The 22,904-nt window shown below is 45.5% G+C and overlaps 1 protein-coding gene and 1 long non-coding RNA gene across 3 annotated transcripts; one reads left to right on the forward strand and one right to left on the reverse strand.

Annotated features, from left to right (window-relative positions):
* The first annotated feature begins 583 nt into the window (after positions 1-583).
* LOC143267465 (uncharacterized) lies at positions 584-10,246 on the forward strand. 2 transcript variants are annotated; one of them, XR_013042606.1, is made up of 3 exons: positions 584-734; positions 5,479-5,648; positions 6,449-10,246. It is a non-coding gene; the product is annotated as an uncharacterized LOC143267465 (long non-coding RNA). The 2 variants fall into 2 exon arrangements; XR_013042607.1 differs by having other exon boundaries at positions 6,452-10,246.
* A 2,271-nt stretch (positions 10,247-12,517) lies between these two features.
* Positions 12,518-22,321, reverse strand: LOC102920372 (N-acylglucosamine 2-epimerase-like). The gene is made up of 9 exons (XM_076544046.1): positions 21,936-22,321; positions 20,420-20,495; positions 20,241-20,316; positions 19,923-20,095; positions 19,280-19,504; positions 17,912-18,082; positions 17,045-17,176; positions 12,689-12,776; positions 12,518-12,600 (listed from the first exon to the last, which is right to left on the reverse strand). The coding sequence occupies exons 1-9, from the start codon at positions 22,319-22,321 to the stop codon at positions 12,518-12,520; spliced, it is 1,410 nt and encodes a 469-aa protein (XP_076400161.1).
* Positions 22,322-22,904: the final 583 nt, after the last annotated feature.

Here is a 22,904-nt window from a genome sequence, read left to right on the forward strand (position 1 = left end):
GAAACGATGATAGAAATAGTACTTCATCTGGTAGTTCTCTGGCCTGCACAGAAGGTTACAGTGCTAAATGTCCATCAGGTCCTCGGGCTGCATGGCAGCAGGACACAGTTAACCCAAGACTGCGGTGACTAAAAGGGCCTCAAAAATGTGGGACCCCTGTTCTCTGTTAATCTCTGGTCTTCCATCCTCCCAGGCAGGGCAGGGTTGTGACTATCTGACTTGGCATGAGCCTGGTTTCTATGCACCATGCAAAAGGCACCAGTTCTAGGATCAAGCATCAGCAACTGGAGGTCACACAGTGTGGTGGTATTGTGTTCCCCAAAATATTGTGCATGTTAATAAACTTATCTGGGGTCACAGAAGAGAGCAGCCACAATATTAAACATAGAGGATAGGCTGTGGTAGCACATGCTTTTAATCCTAGCATTCTAGAGGCAGAAATCCATGTGTTCAAGGATATAGCCAAGCATGGTGACTCATGCCTTTAATCCCAGAAAGCTAGCCTTTAATCCCAGGGAGTAATGGTAGAAAGCAGAAAGGTATATAAGGCATGAGGACTGGAAACTAGAGGCATTTGGCTGGTTAAGCATTTGGCTGGTTAAGCATTTGGCTGGTTAAGCATTTGGCTGGTTAAGCTTTCAGGCTTCTAGCAGCAGTTCAGGTGAGATTCATTCAGGATCAGGACTCAGAGGCTTCCAGTCTGAGGAAACAGAATCAGCTGAGGAACTGGCAAGGTGAGGTAGCTGTGCCTTGTTCTGTCTCTCTGATCTTCCAGCCTTCACCCAATATCTTCAGGTTTGTTTTTATTGATAAGACTCTTGCCCACTTGACAGAGCCCTGACATCAGGCAAATTCAGGGTACTAGTACTCCTCTATGATAGGTTGAGTCGTAGGAGTCAGGGAAGCCTTTAGTAAGGACTTCTTCCATCACAAAGATCCCCTAGAACAGAGAATGTCTCTGCTATGGAAATGGATCAGGTTTGCCATGGTGCAGTTGCAGGAGACTCCAGGGCTCCTGGACTGGAAAGAGGTACCAGGTACCTCTGTAGGCAGTAGCTGGAAATGGGTGACTAACCCCGAGTCAAAAATTGATCATGTCTGTTGGAGAGGAAGATACAGGGAAAGGCGTGGCCCCCACATGGCTGGAGGACCCAGTACAAAAAGCAGGAAGGCCTGCAGGTGGGTACCTCTTCACAAAAGATCAAATTAGGCCTTGACTAGATGCTCCAAATAGCTAAGTGTTAACAGTCCAACATCAACACCTACTTTAAATATGCCTTTTTGTAGCCAATTCCCATCTGTCCTTTAAAAGCAGAGGTGCTTCCTCACTGCCAAGGATTCTCCCATTGTCAATGGACCCCTTATAGCCAAGCTCTTGGAGGCCCTCCAGTTTCCTACAGAGGTACACTCTATGGGAATTCACTCCACCCAAGACTTTGAGTTATCTGGCCTTCCTGCTAGGTGTACCAAGTCCTCTAACCACATTTTTGGACAGGAAAGCAACAGCCAAATTTGAAGGCCCAAACAGGGTTGGGCTAAAGTTCCAGTGGCCACTCCTACCTTTTCATCTGTAAAGAGGTGATAGGGGCAGGTGGACTCCAGGAGACCTGGAGTAAAGGCTGTTAGGATCAGATTCTGCAGTAAAGAGAAGTAGCAGCAGATGGCTAGGTGGGTTAGGGGCCCCATGGGGATCTCTCTGGCTGCCTCATTCAGGGGTTTGGCTGTGATGGCAAAGATAGGGATCTAGTGATAGAAGAATCTCATTGGTCCCCAAAATGAGAGAATCTGGTCCGCTGTGGTCAGGGCCTATAAATCCTGCAGGGCTTGGACTTGATCAGATGAGAAGATCATAGACTCCAGGCTGAGCTGAATGCCCAAATATACAGCAATGGGAGAGCACAGCTGAGCCTTACATTCGGAAACATGGTATCCCAGGGAGACAAGGTAGTTTAGGATCAAAGAGGTAGCCTGCTGAGATAGAGATATGGAAGAACTATAAAGTAAGAGGTTATCTACACACCAGAGAAATGTGCTGGGATTGAGTCAAAAGGTGGAAAGATCCCAGATCAAGGCTTGGCCAAAGAAATGGGGGCTATCCTGAAAAAGCTAAGGCATAACAGTCCATGTGAGCTGTCTAGCAGACCATGTATCAGGGTTCTCCCAGCTCAATGCAAAGAGAAAATAGTAGTCAGGGTGTAGAGGGACAGTAAAAACGATGTCTTTTAGGTCCAGGATGATAGAGTGGGAAGTTTGTAAGAGGAATGTTGGAGAGCAGGGTATAAGAATTGATGACCACTTTGTGGGGCAAGACAATTGCTTCATTAATGAGGCAGAGGTCTCAAACTAAGCAGTAGGCCCTGGAAGCCTTACACATGGACAGAATGGGAGTGTTGCAACACAAGTCCATAGAAATTAATAGCCCCTGAGACAGGAGGCAGGTAATAATGGGTTTGAGGCCTCAACGATGGGGTTTAGAAATAGGAAACTGGTGTCTGGAAGGGAAGGAGGAAGGATCACCTAGGACTGACTGGTAGAAAGTAGCAATCACCAGGGTAGAGATAAACCATGCTTGACTGGATCCAAGAGGGTAGGTACAGGGCAGTCTGGGGTAGTGATGTATGAGGCAATTAAGGGAAAAAGATGATAGTCAAAAGTGAGTGTGAGGGCCAAGGAGATGGTGACCCCAAAGCACCTGAAGATATCATGGCCAAGTAAACACATTTGACAAATGGATATGACTAGAAAAGAGTGTGAGAAAAACCATCCTGCAAGAATAAAGGGAAGTGGAGGGTCTTAGGAGGAAAAGAGGGGATCCCATTCACCTCAGTGATAGAAATTAGTGAGGGAACTGTGGGATCTGAGTGAAAGGTCATGACAGAAAAGGTAGCCCCAATGTCAACCAGGAAGGTAATGGACTTACCTGCTACTTGGAGCATTACCCTGTGCTTTGGATATGTTCTGTATGCTGTGAATGTGTTGCTCTGATTGGTTGATAAATAAAATGCTGATTGGCCAGTAGCCAAGCAGGAAGTATAGGTGGGATAAGCAGAGAAGAGAATTCTGGGAAGAGGAAGGCTGAGTCAGGAGTCACTAGCCAAACACAGAGGAAGCAAGATGTGAAGGCATAACTGAGAAAAAAGTACCAGTAAGCCACAAGCCACACAGCAACTTATAGATTAATAGAAATGGGTTAATTTAAGGTATAAGAACTAGATAGCAAGAAGTCTGAGCCATTAGGCCAAACAGTTTAAATAATAAGTGTCTGTGTGTTTATTTGGGTCTGAGGCCAGCTACAAATGGTGCCCAATGACTCAAGTTTCCACTTAAAACCTGAGAAACAAGATTCTAAAATGGAGCTAAAAACAGTTTCCTAGTTGTCTCTTTTACGTTATCAGCAACCTGTAGGCTTGAGCTACTCTATGGCAGGTTCATGGTGTGCAGGCTTGACCTATGCCATGTTACACAGAGGTGTCTCCAAGCTGCACACTATGCTGCATGGTGGATATAGTTTTTGCTAGTAAAAAAAAAAATGTTTCTGGGCTACACATTGCTTTGATAGAGGCATAGACCCACTGCCTTCCAGATTCTGGTGCTGAGTATGGTTCCTCTGAAGCTGGTGTTAAAAATAGTTCCACCATGTTAGAAAGCTGAGGTGGGCAGAGCCAGCAGCCACAGCTGCCGTTTCAGTCTTAGTAATGCTGCAGTTTAAAACAAGAGGTTCACAGTAAGACAGATTCAGATGGAATAGTTTACAATGTGTGTCAAAATGTACATAGGCTTGGAAAAGAGAGAAAAAGGAACATATGCAGTTAAATAAAGAAATAGTTTTAAAAAATGAAGTCTTTAAAAAGACTGTAAAAGTGGTATAAAAAATAAGCCACATAAAGATGGATATCACACAGAGAATATGGATTGTGTTGTCTTTGGGATTTTTGACTTCAGAAAGACATTTGATTGTAAAGACTGCTCAGTTAAACCAATATGTATATTTTAAAGGTACCTTGACTTCAAAATTTGGATGTAAGGATAGGTTGCTTTGGAAAGGAGGCTCTGCTTTTGTTTCCACAGAAAGCCAGAGTCCATGGATTTCTTCCAGATTAAGATAGATCAGATTTGACCAGCCAAGACCCCCTGAAAGTTCTCTGATGACACCATGGCCCAGATGATCCAACATCCAGAATGGTTTCAAGGCAACTGGCTCAGATGATACACCCTCACAAAATACTCCATAATCCTAAAATTTTCTTTATGCCCCCATAAGAATACAGTGCCCTCATCCAGCAGGAAGTAGCCTGGAAAACTACACCCACATTCCCAAAAATTAGATTATGGATGTTTGCCTTTGTTTAGGTTGTTACAAATTGTTATTGGTCATAGCTAATATCTTTCTAAAAGAAGAAAGGAGAATATGATATAGAAATATAGTATATAGATATGATAGGATGAAAAGGTAGATTGTTGAACCTACTTTTAAAGAGCAACTTGTTTAAAATGTATTATATTCATATGGATTTTAGTTTATTGATACTAATTTAAAGTTGTGTTATACTGAATGTATATTTCTACTCTTGTTTGTGGTATTATGTTTATGTAACTCATTTAGATTATAATGGATAATTAAAAACAGATTAATAATTAGTCTATGATTATGATTTATTATTATTATTATTTCTAGGTATACATAGATATATTTAAGATAGATGGGTAATCTTCAAACACTTCAAAGACCTACAGAATATGGCATTAAAATGTTTTAAAAAATTTAGACTTTCTGGACAGTAAGACATGTCTGATCCTGGCAGCACCAATTTATTTGAGAGGAGGATGGGCATTGAAAACACTCTATAGGGAGTTTATCTTCTTCTTGGCCAAAATAGCTATTTGGGCAAGAAACTGTTCTTGCCTGGACTGCCTGATTGACTGGACATGTAGGACCCATAGGAAAGTGACCACTGAACTTTGCTTGGCAAAATGGTCCTTCAGGTTCCTGCTTCACAGAGGAAATTGCCAGACATTATGGTGATACTTTATTCATACTGAAATGTGATTTTATTTATATATTAATAAATAAAGTTGCCTGGGGGTCAGAGCTAATAGCAAGCCATAGCAGAAGCTGGGCGGTGGTGGTGCACGCCTTTAATCCCAGCACTTGGGAGGCAGACCTAGGCAGATCTCTGTGTGTTCAAGGATACAGCCAGCATGGAGACACACACCTCTAATCTCAATACCAACTATAGAAGACCTGGAGGTCTTTATAGATGGGCAGTGACGAGGAGGTCATGTGGTTGGGTTTACAACCAAAGAAAAGGCAGAGCAGAAAGCCTATATAAAGAAAAACATACAGAAAGTAGCTCTAAGGCCTGAGGAGGAAAGCAGCTGCAGTGAAGGGTAAGGTTTTTAGCTCTTAGCTATTGCTCTGACCTCTTGGGCTTTCATCTATGCATTGCCTCTTATTTAACAAGATGGTTACATCTACAGGACATTTTACAAGACACAGAGAGAAGTGACTGAGAGACTCTAGGCTTATGGGCTGAAGACAAATGTGCCAACTTTACAGAGGAACTTTGGATGAATGTCCAGCCTGCCAGCTGTCTGTCTACTCTTGTAAGACTCCCAAAAGTTGCTTCAGTCCTTCTACTGTTTCTCAGGTAATATTATATCCTTCTGAGTTCTTTGATGTAGTTGAATACTAGATAGTTATAATTTCCTTAGTTATGATAAAAGATAAGTTAGACATAAAACCTTAGACTCAGATATGGATCTATTTGTAATCTTTTACATATTGACATCCAGTGATGCCAGCACCATTTGTTGAAGATACTTTCTTTTTTCCATTGTATAGTTTTGGCTTCTTTGTCAAAAATCAGGTGTTCATATGTGCATGGATTAATGTCAGGGTCTTCAATTTGATTCCATTGGTCTGTATGTCAGTTTTTATACCAGTACCAAGCTGTTTTTATTACTATAGCTCTATAGTAGAGCTTGAAGTCAGGGATAGTGATGCCTCCAAAGGTTGCTTTATCATATAGAATTCTTTTGGCTATTCTGGGTTTTTTGTTTTTCCATATGAAGTTGAATATTTTTTTCCAAGTCTGTGAAGAATTGTGTTGGGATTTTGATGGGGATTGCATTGAATCTGTAGATTGATTTTGGTAAGATTGCCATTTTTACTATGTTAATCCTACCTATCCATGAGCATGGGAGATCCTTCCATTTTCTGATATCTTCTTCAATTTCTTTCTTTAGAGAGTTAAAGTTCTTATCAAAAAGGTCCTTCTCTTGTTTAGTTAGTGTTATCCCAAGATATTTTATATTATTTGTGGCTATTGTAAAGGGTGATTTTTCTCTGACTTCTTTCTCAGCCCTTTTATTATTTATGTATAGGAGGGTTACTGATTTTTTTTAGTTGATTCATACCACAAAGATACATGCTCAACTTTGTTCGTAGCAGCACTATTTGTAATAACCAGAACCTGGAAACAACCTACATTTCCATCAACTGAAGAATGGATTAAGAAAATGTGGTCCATATACCCAAATGGAGTACTACTCAGTAGAGAAAAACAATGAAAGCATAAAATTTGCAGGCAAATGGATGGAACTAGAAAAAATCATTCTGAGTGAGGAAACCCAAACCCAGAAGGAAAAACATGGTATGTACTCACTCATAAGTGGATTCTAGATATTAAATAAAGAACAATCAGACTACAACCCACAGAATCATAGAGGCTATTTATATAGCATGGGGGACCCTAGGACGACTGTGGCTTATAATAAATTTTGGTTTTACTCAAAAAAAAAAAAAACCTTAGACTCACAAATATAGGATAGATAGGCTATCTTCTTTAATTTTGCCAAATACAAATAGACTAGATATTATAAATAGGCTAGATATTGTAACTATAATTCTTGTTTGATTATTGTTTTGTTATATGTAATTTTACTACGTTAAATTTAAAACTTTCATTTTTGAAAGAAAAGAAAAGGGGAAATGCTGTGGATATGTTCTGTACGCTGTGAATATGTTGCTCTGATTGGTTAATATATAAAATGCTGATTGGCCAGTAGCCAGGCAGGAAGTATAGGGATAAGCAAAAAAGATAATTCTGGGAGGAGGAAGTCTGAGTCAGGAGTCGCCAGCCAGACACAATGGAAGCAAGATATGAAGGCAGAACTGAGAAAAAGTACTGATAAGCCAAATGCCATGTGGCAACTTAAAGGTTAATAGAAATGGGTTAATTTAAGATATAAGAACTAGATAGCAAGAAGCCTGAGCCTTTAGGCCAAACAGTTTAAATAATATAAGCATTTGTGTGTTTATTTGGGTCTGAGTGGCTGCAGGTCTGAGCAGGATGGGAGAAAACTCCAGCTACAACAACCCCGGGACTGGAAAGGGTGATGAGAGTGATCAAGTCTGTGTGGCATCAGTCCTCCACCAGGCTAAGGAGCTTGAAGGCTGGAAGAGTCTCAGATGCCTGTGCTGGTGGGCCTGAACCTCCATGGCATAGCATAGAGGACAAGCCCACCTACATGGAGGCATTCTGACTTCCAATGGCCAGACTGCTAGCAGTAGGGCCATGATTTTGTTTGCGGCCAAGGGTCGGATGAAGAATCTATTGGAAGGCAGCCCTGGCTATAGCATTATATCATAGCTGCCATAGCTTAGCAACCATAGGCAGTGACATTCCATTCTGCTCTTGGAGCCAAACTTTATTCAGTTTTTTCAGGAAGTCACAGGGCAGGTCTTGGGAGCCACACTCATTGGCATGGAAGAGAACAGTACACAGTATGGGGTCAAAGATTGTTGTTAACCCCAGAGTCTCATGTGCACAAGAATGTCAGGCTGGAAGTGATTCCATGTCTCAGCCAGGCCTCTCCAGAGCTGTGACCCCATAGGGGCAGTTCTCCTTCAGCCCCGAGTCCCACAGTGCACCTGGGTCAGGAGTACTCTGAGCTACATGAGGCCCCTCTGCCAGCTCCCTCCTGGTTGGAGCCACCTTGCACTTCTCCATAGGGAGGCTGACCTCAATCCTGCCCTGTCTGGGCTCCCATGGCCCGTCCCAGTGACTGGTTATGCTGAGTCCCCATGGTGGCAGTCCATACCACACTGCAGCACAACAAGCTCCCCCACCAGCTCCCTGTGCTCCCAGCCAGAGTGCAAGGAGACAACGTGGCAGGAGCATTCTTAGTCTGTCCCAACCCAACTAAAGGGACTCTTCATCCCTTCTGCTGGCCATTTGGCCCCAATGACTGTCCATGCACAGCTTCCACCAGGAGTCACAATGTACGTACAGAAGCCCAGGCATAGAACATGCATACATGTGGCCACATTTCTCACACATTCATATAGGCAGGACATTCCAACAGGAAGGCAAATAATTTCCCCAGGGAAACAGTGTCAGATGACCACAAACAGATGTTGTGCTCTCTGCCCCACAACAGATCTGAGGCTCTCTGACCTCAATCAAACAGATATGGAGGGTCTCTTCCCCACTACAGATAAACAGATGTGGGGTTCTCTGTCCCCATTTACTGGAGTCTGCAACATTTTCCAGGCTCTTGTGATCATGGTGCTCTGGTGCATCTGCCCTTAACCACTTCTGATCACAATCACCATCTTAGGCTAGCCACAGAAATGAAACTAAACACAGAGAGGGCAGACAGGCAGACACTGGCCGGCTTTAGACTCTATGGGCGGTGGTCCCAATGGGCTTGGAGGATCTGGAATGAACCCCCAAATACTATGCTCAGATTGCAGGGACCCCCAAAAGACCATCATGGAGACCAAATTCTGTATGTAAAGGCAAAGAGCTATTGTTTTCTCCCAGTGTCTGTGGAAGAGTCTATCAATCAGCTGAGGATTTAATCTGAGGGATATCAAATGAATCTAAGCATGCTGAGTTCTCTAGTCCATTCACTTTATTCTTCTAAATCAATTCTATCTACACAGCTTCTTTTCTATTCTCACACTTAGCTCCTCTCAGTCCCTTCTACTGTTCTTTCATCAATTTACCTAGTTCTTTCTATCTCCATCCTCATCTTTGTTCTTCTAAATCAATTCCCCTGGTGTTGTGGGAGAACTGGTATACACACACAAGCAGTAATTCTTTGGCAAAGCAATGCAAGGTTTGAAGGTTTCAGGGTCGCAGAGCAACGTGATAAGGATCCACACATAGAGCAGTGATTGTCAGCTTCCAATTACAACCCCAAAGAGGGAGTAACTAAAGAGGAGTTCTCTGGTAGCGTCAACTAAAGGCTAAGACCAATTAGGGGATTCTCAAGAGAAATTTATGTGCTCAACCTTAGAAGTGGCTAGGTAAAATGTTAGGGGTTTACAAATGTCAATAAGTCACTAGTAAAATAAAATTATCTTTTATTCTTAGGTGCTGCGCTATGGGATGTCTTTGTGTATGCTGTGAACAAGTGTTGCTCTGACTGATAAATAAAACACTGATTGGCAGTAGCCAGGCAGGAAGTATGGGTGTAGTAAGCAGATGAGGGGACTTCTGGGAAGAGACAGAGGAAGCAAGATGACAAGGCAAGACTGAGAAAAGGTACCAAGCCACATGGCTAAACATAGATAAGAATTATGAGTTAATTTAAGTGTAAGAGCTAATCTGTAATAAGTCTGAGCCAATGGCCAAGCAGTTATAAATAATATTAAGCCTCTGTGTGATTATTTTATAAAAGGCTGAAGGACTGTGGATGAGAGATTTGTCCCAACCACCATCTGGGGAAAATCTGTGGGACACAGAGAAACTTCCAGGTACAGTGCTGCTTCCCCCCACCCCCACCCCCCGTCCCAGCTGCAGCTGCTTTCTGGTAGGGTGTGTGTGTGTGTTCAGTTGCTAAGCAACCTATGTCAGAGCATGTAGCATTTGGTTAGTAAAAGCACTTTTGCTCAGAGTAATTGCTAAGGAGGGAATCTAGGAACAGCACCTGGCTGAGGAGGATTAAAACTACATTTGTACAAAAAACGAAGCTTGGCCTTTATCATCTACCTGGCCTTGATGGCAATCTCCTTGGGTCAGTGGGAAGTAACTGCCTTAATTCGGTAACCAGCAGATGGATAAAACATTATCCCAGAAATATGAGCAGTAAATCTCTTAAATTAGGGTCTTTTGTAAATAACTGGGATAAAGGTAAAGAGTTGAGGATTTAATTGTTAGTGGTTATTTTCTCTATCTGTGGGTGAGATGAGCTAATGTTTATCTATCTGCATTTGTCCTAGGATAAAAAGGTATCTTTGTTGCTAGTGTTTTCCGCCTTGCCCACAGTCAGGACAAATCTTTGTCACCCGCCAGTCCCACAGCCGCTCAGACCCAACCAAGTAAACACAGAGACTTATATTGCTTACAAACTGTATGGCCGTGGCAGGCTTCTTGCTAACTGTGCTTATAGCTTAAATTAGTCCATTTCCATAAATCTATACCTTGCCACGTGGCTGGTGGCTTACCGGCATCTTCACATGCTGCTGGTCATGGCGGCGGCTGCAGTCCGTCCTTCTGCCTTCCTGTCCTTTTATTTCTCCTCTCTGTTAGTCCCGCCTATCCTTCCTGCCTAGCCACAGCCGATCAGGTTTTATTTATTGATCAATCAGAACAACTTGACATACAGACCATCCCCCAGCACAGCCAAGTGCAGACCATCTCAGACACCTGCACTCAGGCCCATGGTCCTAATCATCCTCTATGCGGACCTGCTGGGTAACGCCACAAAGAACCCAAGAAGGGCTCCCACAGGACATACAGAACATCCCACAGCATATCTTAGCTGAAATACTTTTGTCCAGAAAATGGCACTGGCCAGATGAATGTTAATGAAAAATAAACACAGCTGGGTAAAGTTATCCAATCACCCCAAATATATAGGGGAAGTTGTGCCTATAAGATTGAGATGCAATCTTGAGTACATGTACACATAACACAGAAATGCCTGGTAAATGGGGAGAATCATAGCTGTTATTGCACAAGAAGTTTATTTACAACAAGAGACAGTCAATTCATTTAAAAGGCAGTAATTCCATAATGCTTTGCATGATGGTTTCCTTTAACAGAAGCCTTAATTCTGATAGGTTGGTCTTCTGAACTCTAGTTGTCACTGTATATTTCCATGGTCTTTTGCTACCAACAGCTCTCAATAAAGAGCCTTTATTGTCAAGCTCAGAGCTTGAATTCTCTGTCCTACTCAGCAGCAAGAACAGAGAGCCCAGAGCCTAGGCAGAGTGGGATTTTTATCATAGTAGAAGTTGGGGTGAGGAGATTTTCAGGGTTCAGTACCCTGAGTGGCTGACATTTGTCTAGGGGTGTAGGGAATGTTTAGAATGTCAGGTATTTCCTCTTGGATGCAGAACCCACTAGGTGAAGTCAGCTTATGGCTTTTCCTGGGTCCAGATGTTGCCGGTCAGAAGCTGTGGCTGGGTCTCTAAGCCTGTCATAGCAGCTGTGTGTTCAAATTGTTTTGTGCCCCCCCCCTCCCCCATATATCATAATGGGTTTCTCTGTTGAGACAGTAGGCCAGATGAAGCCTAATTGAAAAAGTAAAAGAGCAGGTATAATTGAGCAAAGCAACTCCCGGGTGAGTTCTCCAGTCCCAGAGATCAAGGCGGGAGAAGTCATGTGCCTGCACTAAAGCAGGGACCTTATATAGCCTGTAGGCGAAGAAGAGTGACGACGTGTCGGCCAAAAGCTGGGTTTGTGCCCAAGTATGGTCAAAAGCTGAAAGCTTTCAGTGGGGGTTTGGGCTGCTGGCGACTTCGGGGGAGGAGCTGCAGCAGCTACCAAGAATGCAGAACAGGCTTTGTGGCTCCTTTTCCTTCTTGGAGATTCTCTGAGAGGGCAGGTTTTGGTGAGAGAGAGAGAGAGAGAGAGAGAGAGAGAGAGAGAGAGAGAGAGAGAGAGAGAGAGAGAGAGAGAGAGAGAGAGAGAGAGAGAGAAAGAGGAGAGAGAGCTGTTCTGATCATGCAGAGGTGAGCTGGAGGTTCCAACTGAACAGATACTATAATCTCCAGATATCTAAAGCAGGTTACATCAGTCTTAAGGTCCAGTGGCTTCAGATGTGCAGGGCCATAGCACCAGGTCCGTGTGGTCACCCAGCAAGGTACCCACGAAGTGAGGACAGGCTGGCTCACACTAGCATTGAAGATGTTCGTCACAGCGGCAGAGCTCCTGGGTCCTGCTGGGTTGTGAATGCGAGGGCTCAGTAGCCCCTTAGAAGCACAGCAAGTATGATGGGGGCCAGGGCTGGGACTGGAGCCAGGCTCCCAGGAGGAGGTGGCAGAAGAGGTGGGCCGCTGGGACCTGCCTGCCCCAGAAGAGCCTGGCTGCTGGGATCTGCCTTTGAACAGCACAGCCAGTGAGCACCCAGAGCCAATGGGCACCGTGGAGTGGCACAGAGGTCGCACCTTCGAAGCCGTCATGAAGGCCAAGCAAAATAGGTCGCGTGGGGAGTAGCTGTTCCCTTCCACAGGGCCCACAGAAGTGTCCACAGAAGCAGGTGGGGCAGTGTCATATCAGATTTATTTAGAGTCTTCAGTGCGTTGGAGCAGGGCTCCCAGAATCTGCTCACACATGGCCATGCATTGTGGGTTGTAGTAGCAGCCTGTGAACAGAATGGATGTCAGGGTAGGGAAGGCTGTGGAAGGCAGGTGCCACACACCCCTCCAGTCTCGCCCCGTTCCCCTGCTCACCTTTGTAAAGGCCTCCCTTGATGCTGAGTCCCACCCTTCCATCTTCAATCAGATAGCCATACCATTCCCGATACACAAGGTCACGAAACTGGAATGAGGAGAGAGTAACAGTGTCTAGCAGAACCCATCTGAATGTCACCAGCCAAGGAAGGGGCCCTTCGTGTCTCCTTTGCACTGCTACCACTGGTCAGAGTTCAAATGGCATTTCAGTCCTTTTAACAGACCATATCCTGGAAAAAGTTGAAAGCTGAGGATGGTAGGCAGTAGGGTCTGTCAGCTTGTAACCCAAAAGGGGCTGCAGGTGGCGTGCTGAAACACTGAGAGAAGGGCTTTCTATATTTGATTGCAGTGTGTTATCTAACATTTTGAATGAAATATTTAAAAATACATTTTTTTATCTCATCTAAATTAAAAAAGAAAAAATCCTAGATTGACCTGCCAGCAAACTTTGCAACAAGTGACTTCCCTGGCATACATGTCCTCTACTCCACAGGCCTTTGGTCTAAAAGATCTTTGAATTATCAAGCAGATACCTGTAACTGTTGTCCTTGCATACTGAGGTTTTTATAAAAGGATCTCAGACTTTCCTCTAACCCTGTGTAATGGGGCATTGTCTTTAGAACCAGTAATTAGGAGGTAGAGGCTGACATTTGTAAGTTCCTGGCCAACCTGGTCTGCTGCCTGCCTTCATCATGGGTTCTGACCCTGTCCAGTGGATCTGATGCTTCAGATCTGGGGGACATCAGCTAAGCTGGCTGGACAGACCCTTTGCACACTCCATCCCATACCTGTCTCCCTGAGGCTTTCTTTCAGTTCCCCCAAATGTAGCTCAGGTCCTTATCCTAGGCCTTTTTCATTTTGTTCTGATAAGCAATAGTTAAATAGAGCCTGTTCTTAGAAGGCATTCAAGTTTACCATCAAAATGCTCTCTTTAAGTTGTGACATATGAGTTGAAAATTTTTAGCTGTGTAATTTTTCCTGTCTGTAATCCCAGTACTCAGGAGGCTGAGGCAGGAGAATTGCCTCAAGTTCTGTCTCAGAAAGAGTGGTGGTGGTGTATTCAAGGGAGGAATAAGTAGGTCTGTATCTAATCTTAGCAACTTTTGAGTAGTCTTGTCCTTATTATGTATTTATTTTTGAGGAGTCTCATCTTGTATTCCTGACTGCCCTGGAACATGCTCTGTGGCTCAGGATGGCCTGGAACTCAATTGAGATCTTCTTACCTCTGGTTCCCCAGTGCTGGAACTAAAGGTATTAAAGGTATATACCATAACTTGAAGATTTTTTTTTTTTTGAGACAGGGTTTCTCTGTGTAGCCTTGGCCATCCTGGAACTCACAGAGGTCTGCCTGCTTCTCCTTCCCAAGTGCTGGGATTAAAGGCACGAACCATCTCCATTGGGCTCATGTCCTCATTTTTAATTACTTGATCTGACACAACATAATGGGAGGGGGGGTTCTGGAGCAGGGAGAAAGGAAACTAACAAATTTCCAGATTGGTTTTCTATGGATTGTTCCTTGGCCATCTGAATTTTGGCCTTCTCTGTTGTTAGATTGCTTAGTGACTATCTTCCCATTTGTTGTAGTGAGAATATTTCTCCAGTCCTGCCTGGCCCACAGCCGCTGGGACTGAAGTAAACACATAGATGCTTATATTATTTACAAACTGTATAGTCTATGGCAGGCCTCTTGCTAGCTAGCTCTTATATCTTAAATTAACCCATTTCTATTAATCTGTGCTTTGCCACGTGTTCCATGGCTTACTGATCTGCTGGTATGTTGTTCCTTGGGTGGCAGGCTGCAATCTCTTCTTTGCCTGTTTCTCCCCTTTCCCCGTGTCTATCCTGGATTTCCAGCCTGCCTATAAGCTGCCTTGCCACAGGTCAAGCAAGTCCATTTATTAATCAGTGGGAACAATACTCATTCACAGTGTACAGAAAGACATTCCCCAACACTTTGTTTGGTTTTTCAAGACAGGGTTTCTGTGTAGTCTCAGCTGTCCTGAAACTCACTCTGTAGACCAGGTTGACCTCAAACTCAGAAATCCACCTGCTTCTGCCTCCTGAGTGCTGATATTAAAGGCATGCACCACCACTGCCCAGCTCTACCTGTTGATTATTACTTCTGCAATTCATTTTTTTTTTGTTCTCATTTGAGACAGTATCCCAGGAAGACTTTGACCTCACAGTTGTGTTGGCTTCCAAAGTGCTAAGATTGAGAGGATTCATACCACAGTGGCCTCTTGGAATTGTTTAATGTTATTATCTCCATCTTGTTGAAGTTCATTATTACTTCATTTTACATTTAAGACTGGTGGCTTCTAATTCATTCTCTTAAGGATTCAGTATTCAGGGAGAGATGCAACCTAATAGCTTGTGTTGTTTGGAATTAGTGCTGAGTATCTGAGAGCTCTAACTGCCTGTTTAGATACCCTGTAATAGAAACATGGCCTCTAATCATAATAAAACCATACTGGACTCCGATTGCAGTTAGGACAAATAGCCAGATGTCGTAGTGCACACCTGTCTTCTCAGCACTCAGGAGTGGAGGCAGAGGCAGTAGGAGCAGAAGCACAAGGTCATCTTCATTTACACAGTGAGTTTCGAGGCCAGCTTGGCTCACACGAGCCATCCAAGAGAATAATCACACTTAAACTGTAATTTTCTTCTGGAACCAAAGCCGCAGGCCATAGAATGGGAGTCCCCGCTACAACTTCAGGGTAACCACTCAAGTAGAGTAGTGACTTTGGAAATACACCACTAGTCTTCATTAAACTGCCTACCTTAAGTACACTACTCTTGGGAGGTTCATGGTTTGGTATCTTTCCTACATCATGACTGATTCTGGTCACCTTTGCTGACCCTCATTCCCTCTTCTCTTGACCTTCTGTCCAAAAATTTGCCTTGCCCCTGACTCTCCATAATAACTATTTTTGTTAATGTTATTTGATTGTTTGAGACAAGATTTCCCTATGTAACTGGTTGGTCTCAGATTTACTATGTAGACCAGGCTAGCCTCTTCTTTGCTGCAATCTCCTAGTTCCTGTCACCTAAGGGCTTGGTTTACAGGTATGAACCACCATGCCCAGGTCACTTACATTTTTAATAACAACAAGGTATTTGTAACAGCCCAAATTTCTCTCTGAACTACAGCCTGAGAAACTCATCTGCTGGGCCAGGAGTCAGCAACGTGTCTTGCTAACTAGATTGGTGGTGGTGGTGATGAACATCTTTAATCCCAGTACTTCGGAGGTAGAGGCAGGGGGATCTTTGAGTTGTAAGCCAGCCTGGTATATAGAGTAAGTTCCAGGACTGTCCAGCCAGGGCTACCCAGAGAAATCCTGTCTTGAAAAACCAATAAGATAAAATAAAATAAAAAAAGATAAAATAAAATAAAATAAAATAAAATAAAATAAAATAAAATAAATGCCTTGCAAACATGAGGACCTGAGGTTGGTCCCAGAACCCATATGAAAAAAAAAAAAAAGACAATATAGCGTGCTTGTATTCTCACTACTGGAGAGAAAGAGATAGGATGATCCCAAGGGTACGCCTGCTAGCCAACATAGCTAGTGAGTGACTGTCTCAAAAGAAAGGTGTATAGTGCCTGAGGGACACCACCTGAAGGTGTCCTCTGACCTACCTATACTCTCTCTCTCTCTCTCTGTCTCTCTTTCTCTGTCTCTCTCTGTCTCTGTCTCTCTCTCTCTCTCTCTCTCACACACACACACACACACACACACACACACACACACACACGCACACACACACACACACACACACACACACACGCACACACACGCACACACATACACACACTTGGAGGGGGGCTGTCCAACTGCTGATTCACCAGCCTGATATGCTAGCTGTTGGATTCCCTGTCTAGGCTCAGGCTGCTGGACCTGTCAGATCAAGGACGTTCCTGCTACATGGAGCTCACCTGACTGGACCCTCCAAGCTTCCCTTCTGTTGAACAGACACACCCTGCCCTCCACTGCTTTGGATCTTTGCTCACAAGGTCTTCTCTGATCCCTCTGTAAGAAAGTTCTCTGTCATTTGCTATCCTCTTTGTTTCTCACAGCTCATTGGTCTCCACATTTGTTTGCTTACTTGATTAGGGTCTGACCACTGAGAAAGGTGAACTCCTAGAGGCAGAGAACTTCTTGGTTTACCAAACAAAAGGCACTCTTGGAAACTTCAGAGCAGCGGAGGCAATACATACGTGATGAGTGGGCTAGGAGGGGATGAGGGGAAGCCTACTAGATTCCCTTACATAGGCCCTGTTTCTCCCTTTGCTGCTGTCTGTCATATCCTGCACACCCGAAATGGGCTTCCAGGAAACAAGGAGACAGCACTTACTTGGCGGAAGCTGTACTCAGACACCTGAATGAAGATCTTTAACAAGGCAGGGTCTCCAGTTTCACTGTAACCCATGAGGAAGGCAACCATGACTTCACAGTGTGGCCACCACAGCCTGGCGCTCCATTCCACCTGAGCACAGAGCAGAGATAGGCAGGTGAGGTCCCTGTTGGCCTTAGGACACTTAACTCATATCCGGCTGTGGCTCAGTCTGTCTGGCTCAGGACTTGGTTCTCAATCATGAGACACGGGGGAGAGAGTTTGAATAGTCCCTAAGAGTAGGGCTAGCTTTCTGACCTGAATGTATGCCAAGCAGCTCCTTAAAAGGACAAATACTGGGGCAGACTCCCTTTGTCCCTTAAGTTAGAATGCTGTCTGTCTTGTCACATCATCTTTAAGCCTCTCGGACATTACTGCTACCCATGGCTGGTAGCATACCCTCAGCAGATCTCCCGCAGGATCAGGACACAACTGATCAGAACAATTTCACTCCTGTCTGCCACCAAGTGGGAAAGTGAGAATCACCCAAGAACCCTTCAAGCCACTGGCACCAGACTAAGGGGATGTGTGTCTTGGTGTCAGCATTTGCATACTCTCTCTTCTCCAAGGTATTTCACAGGATATACGATGGGGGAAAACTGGACTCTGGGTTCAATTTTTTTTGTTGTTGTTATTGCATTTTGAGACAGGATCTACCTTGTCCTGGCAGTCCTGAACCTCACTATGTAGACCAGGCTGGACCTGAGCTCACAGAGATCCTTCTGATCTGGCCCCCACGTGCCAGGGAAAGGCATATGCAACCACTCCGGGCTCGGAGTTCCATCATCACACGCCAGGCTTCCAGCAAGTTGCTCTGGGAATTCTTACCCTGTGGGGGACCCAATTATCAACATCCCGGAAGCTGTAGAACCCTCCGTGCTCAGCATCCCATCCAGAGTGGAAAGGCAACAAGAGAAACTTGTCAATGACTTGATCTCGAAGTTGGGTGTCACCTTCCCTTTGGGCATCCTGGAGTAGGTACCGGCCAGCTTCAATTGCCTGGCCTAGTGAGGGTTGAAAGAAAGTAACTGTAGGGGTCAGAATCCCTCTCCCAAGCATCTGAGGGTTTTAGTTCCTGGAACCTCCCTTCCTCCTCAAGGGTGAAAGACGCTTGAACTCTGTCACAGGACACCCTGCCTTTCTGCCCGGACCCCATTCCCTACAAAATAAAATATTCCCCCAAACAGAGATAATTAAGTTCCTGCAACCAATGCCCAGTCCTGGGCAGACTTTCCCCTTCTTCTGCCTGATCCTTGGTGGAGGGAGGAGGGCAGCTCCCTCCCTTATGAGACCCCAAACTGAAAGCTGAGTTCTTTTTCCTGATGAGCACCTGGGTTCTGTTCTCTTCCGAAGGCACCAGGAAGTCCTTGGCCATCCTCTGATATATTATCTAGCACAGCTTTCCATTCCTCTGCCAAGAAAGAGACAAAAGACAAATGTTTCCAGTTTTCTCTCATCCAATCAGAAAGATCTAACTTCAAAAATCCCTACTGCCAGGCATGGTGGCCCATACCTTTAATTCCAGCACTGGAGAGGCAGGGGTAGTTGTATCTCTGTGTGTTCAAGGACAGCCTGGTATACATAATGAGTTCCAGGAATGCAAAGACTGTTACACAGAGTCCTTTCTTGGAAAACCAAAAGGAAAAAAAAAAAGTCCTTCCTCATGTTTTTATACTCAGTAAGCCCAAAGGGAGCTTTTTTGGTTGTTGTATGTTTTGAAACCCCAGGCTTGAGAAAGCCCAGGCTAGTCTCAAACTCACTATACATACAAGGCTGACCTTGAACTCTAGATTTTCCTGCTTCTACCTCTGGAGTTCTAGAATTACAGAAGAACATTTTTGGAATGACTGACTGTATCCCATGGGCCTATAGGTTCTGATCCTTGCTTTAGGTCTGGATCTCTCAAGCAGAGAGGGTAAAGCACTAAATGAGGAGGTAAGGCAGAGTTGGATGCCCACAGAGGCTGGGGAGGAGCATAGATCACGGTCTCAGGATGTGCCTGGGGCTCTGGTCTCTTTCTGCCTTAGGACCCACCCATCTCCGCCCCAGCATACCATGCTCCACCTTTCTGAGGGCCCTGGTCTGTATTTCAAGTGAATGTCCTTCCTTAGATCCACCAGTCTAAAAAGCTAAAGAACATATTTCAGGTAAAGGGCCCCCTGTAGAGTGGGTGTCTCTCTCTCTCTCTGTGCCTACCTGGAGGTGCTTTAGAATCCTTTGGACACCCCAGTCCTCTAGTTCTGCATACTTCTTGGACATTTCCTCATCTTCCTCCTGAAGCTGATCCACCAGGTGGAGCAGCATCGTGGGCACTGCCAAGTCCTCTGCCTTATGGGTTCGTGAGAACCTAGTCCAGCTTAGCTCACTTGAGTCCACCCGCACCCAGTAGACGATCCGGTCCAGCATCTCCACAGCTTCATTCTGTGAGGAGACCGGGCAGAGTCTGTATGCCTTGTCCCATTTCTCTCCCCTAGGAAGGACTCAGTACTTAGCTTGCTCTTCAAGGACACCTGCTCTTTCTGCAGCTTTCCAGGGCAAAAGCCCTCGAGCCAAGCCATGAATGGCCAAGTGGATCCACCCAGCATTGCTTGCGGGGTGAGATGGGGAACTCTGGGACTTAGTTCACTTTCAGGCAGAAGGGCCCTGGGAGGAAAGAGGGGACCTCTTCTACCTGGAAACAGGGCACTGATAGGTGGTACAGGAATTGGGAGAGAGCTGAGGAGTGAAGGTGGTCACAAAATGATAGGACAGGAGGAAACGGGACTTGTGACAGGCTCCCAGGCCTGTCTTCAGAGTGCACTCATGCCCAACAGCCTGTGGTCATCCCCCACACACACACCTGATAACGTGTTTCCTCTGTCACTCTCCAACGCTCATTCATGGCCAAGGTGTAGTAACTCTCGCTGAAAAGGGTCCGCTGCACCTTCACTGGAGTGCCGTCCTTAGTCACCGAAAAGGCACACTTCTTGGCAGGCGGTTCCACCCGAGCAAAACGAATCAAAAACTCACCACCTAAGTATACATGGTAAGTGAGGGCTCGGAATATACTGCCTCTTGGAACATATTCAGTCCCTTTCCTTTTCCAGGCCGCTTTGGATCCCCTGAATAAATGACCCGCTGAAGCTCCCGAGGAGGTCGCGGGGATAGGAGAGGGTACCTGGTTTTGCTGCACCCAGAAGCTCAGCGCGGCGAAAGCGCTCAACAGTGCGGTACAAGCGACAATACATCCCTACCTGTGAGGGAACACAGTTTAAATAGGAGCATCTGGGAAAAGGGGGATCCTAAGTATCCCTGGCCATATCCAATCGTGTGACAGTCTTAAGTGTGAAAACTGACCTGCTTCCCCAGTGGCAGGAGATATTTGAGTTCATCATAGAGCTTCCCATTGCGGGAAAGGCATGAGAAGGAGCCCCTGTGAGACATGTAGGGTTAGAAAAAGAGGGAAGGAAACTTTCACCTTTTCCACAGCTTCATTACTCTCCTGAAGCCAGTAGATCTGTGAGGCCTCAGAGTGAAGTAGGGGTTTGGGAGGGGCAAAAGCCACAAGGCATCATTGAGGGGTAGCCAACCCGTATTCCTGGTCATGGGAGTAATCCGTCCAGAAAGAGATCACAGTATCCAGCTCCTTTGCCATGTGGTCCTTCCAGGCCTGATGTAGTGGGTAGCCATTCCAGCTTGGATCTGGAAGTTCCAACCCCCATTGAGACTCTGGCAACTGTCACGCCTACGAGGCGGGGCCAGGGGAGGCATGGAAAGACCCAGACCTGGATGGGTGAGCGTGCTCTCTTGGTTCCTGGACCCTGGACGCTGGAGGTAGACAGAGCAGAGTTCTCCAGAGAACACCACCGGACTGCGCATGCCTTTCCCAAACCCTGTAAACTATCCCTTCACTTGTAAGTTACTTCACAAAATAAACCTCCCTTTTAACTACGTGGAGTGGCCTTAATACTTCCACCAATACCTGCAGTGTCTCCCATTGGTTCTCCATGTCCTGTGAAGTGATTCAGGTCAGGGCATGGGAGCACAGCTCTTCACAGGGACTTCCTGAACCAGCTCAAGTGGACCCCAGAACTGCTTGGTCATACCGCACCCCAATAGGGCCTTGAGTCAAGGATCCCTCTCACCTCTGTGATGGGCTTCTAAACCCCACCGTTAGCCGGGACCCTCTAGAACAGCACCTCCCCTGCCAACACTACCAATGACCGGTAACACTGGGTCCATTAAACATTCCCCTCCAGGTAACTGCTGTTGGTTCCCAGCCTGTCATATCACTTAGCTTATGGAGCAGCACCAAATTGCTTGTACCAGACAAGTACATAGGAATTTCATTGACAGGTTTGAAAACTCCAAAGGTCATTTCATTCCTCTTCTTGGGAGCTATTGTGCTATGTGACACTGCTTCTCCGAGCTTGTATCCACAATAGGTGAAATATAGACCCAGTTAGAGTGGTAATGGGAGTCAAGATATCAGGAGGCAACAGGAAACTGAGGGGGGAGGTTAGATGATGCCTCCTTTGCTGTGCAGAAGTTACCCACCACACCCTGAAGAAAGGAAGCCGTCAGCTAAGAACTTACAAAGCTCATTTTGCCAGAATCCAGAGGTCTAATAGTTTAAGGCTGTAAAGTCAGCCTAACTGAATTTCTCTAACTCACATTCAATCTTCCAGCCTGACCGGGGGCCAACAACACTAACGGGTAAGCGACTTCAGTGCCAACAGGAGATGAAGGCGCTAAGGCTTCATGAATTCTAGTGGTGTGAAGGGTGAGTCATCAGGCCACCAGCAAAGCCTAGGTGGTTCATCACACTCCAGCTAGAAAGCCACCTTCTCAGTCTGCCTTTCCCTCAGGTTACCAGAGCCATGGCTGCCTGAGTGAGCAGCAAGCCACCCAAGCTGAATAGAGAGGCGGGAGGGAAGGAGGGCGTGAGCAGGCAGTTGAGGCCAAAGAGGCTCCCAGCAGCAGGGCCTGGGCTCCCTCCTCCACCTCTTTCAGGTGGTATCTGAGGGTCAGCAGTGGACATTCAAGGGTCTCTGCAGTAAACCAGGCCTGAAGCACCCTCTCACCTTTTACTTGTGCCTCATACTCAGCCAGCAGGACCCGTTCCCTCCGAAGTTTCCCAAGTGCCACCATGGCTGAGGGCTGAGTCACATCATTCCCACACTGCAGTGGTAAGGTCAGATCACAGGAGCGGCAGGGTGACCTAGAACCAGTGCTGCCCACTGCCTGGGTGGGCCTCATAAGGACGAAGCATCCCTTCCAATACACATGACTCTTGAGGAAGGCTGTCTCCCTCCTTCCTCTGCTCCTTTACCTTGATAACCTTGAGTCTAAAGACTCAGCATCAAGCAGCCAATGTAAGAGAGCTCCAACATGCTTGAGACCACCTACTGCTGCTCCTCACTCACCAGATGCAGAAAGCTATCTGTGGTCCCCAGTGTCAGACCATACCCCTGTAGCCACTTGCCGCAGATCAGCCTCAGATGTTTCGAGGTTCTAGAAGAGCAGGGATGTCTGGCAGCCATAAGAAAAGACTGGGACACAGGAGTTGGTCCAAGTTGATGGTCTTGTCAGATCTGGAGATGTGTGTATTCTCTGCCTTCTTCTAATCTGACTCAACACAGTCTTTTATTGTAATAATACAAGGAAATAGGGGATTAGAAAATTCAACAGGTGACTGAGTTCTTCAAAATAGTTTCAAAAGTCCCTTTGTAAATCAGCCAAGTGTACCCCTGCCCCTTGATTACACATATAAGTTTCCAGGCAGAAAGCCAAAGCATACCGGCTTATGCTTTTGCAGGTTAATAATTATCAGAACATCTGA

This window comes from Peromyscus maniculatus, chromosome 9 (assembly GCF_049852395.1).
Source record: "Peromyscus maniculatus bairdii isolate BWxNUB_F1_BW_parent chromosome 9, HU_Pman_BW_mat_3.1, whole genome shotgun sequence".
In the NCBI taxonomy this organism is placed as follows: domain Eukaryota; kingdom Metazoa; phylum Chordata; class Mammalia; order Rodentia; family Cricetidae; genus Peromyscus; species Peromyscus maniculatus.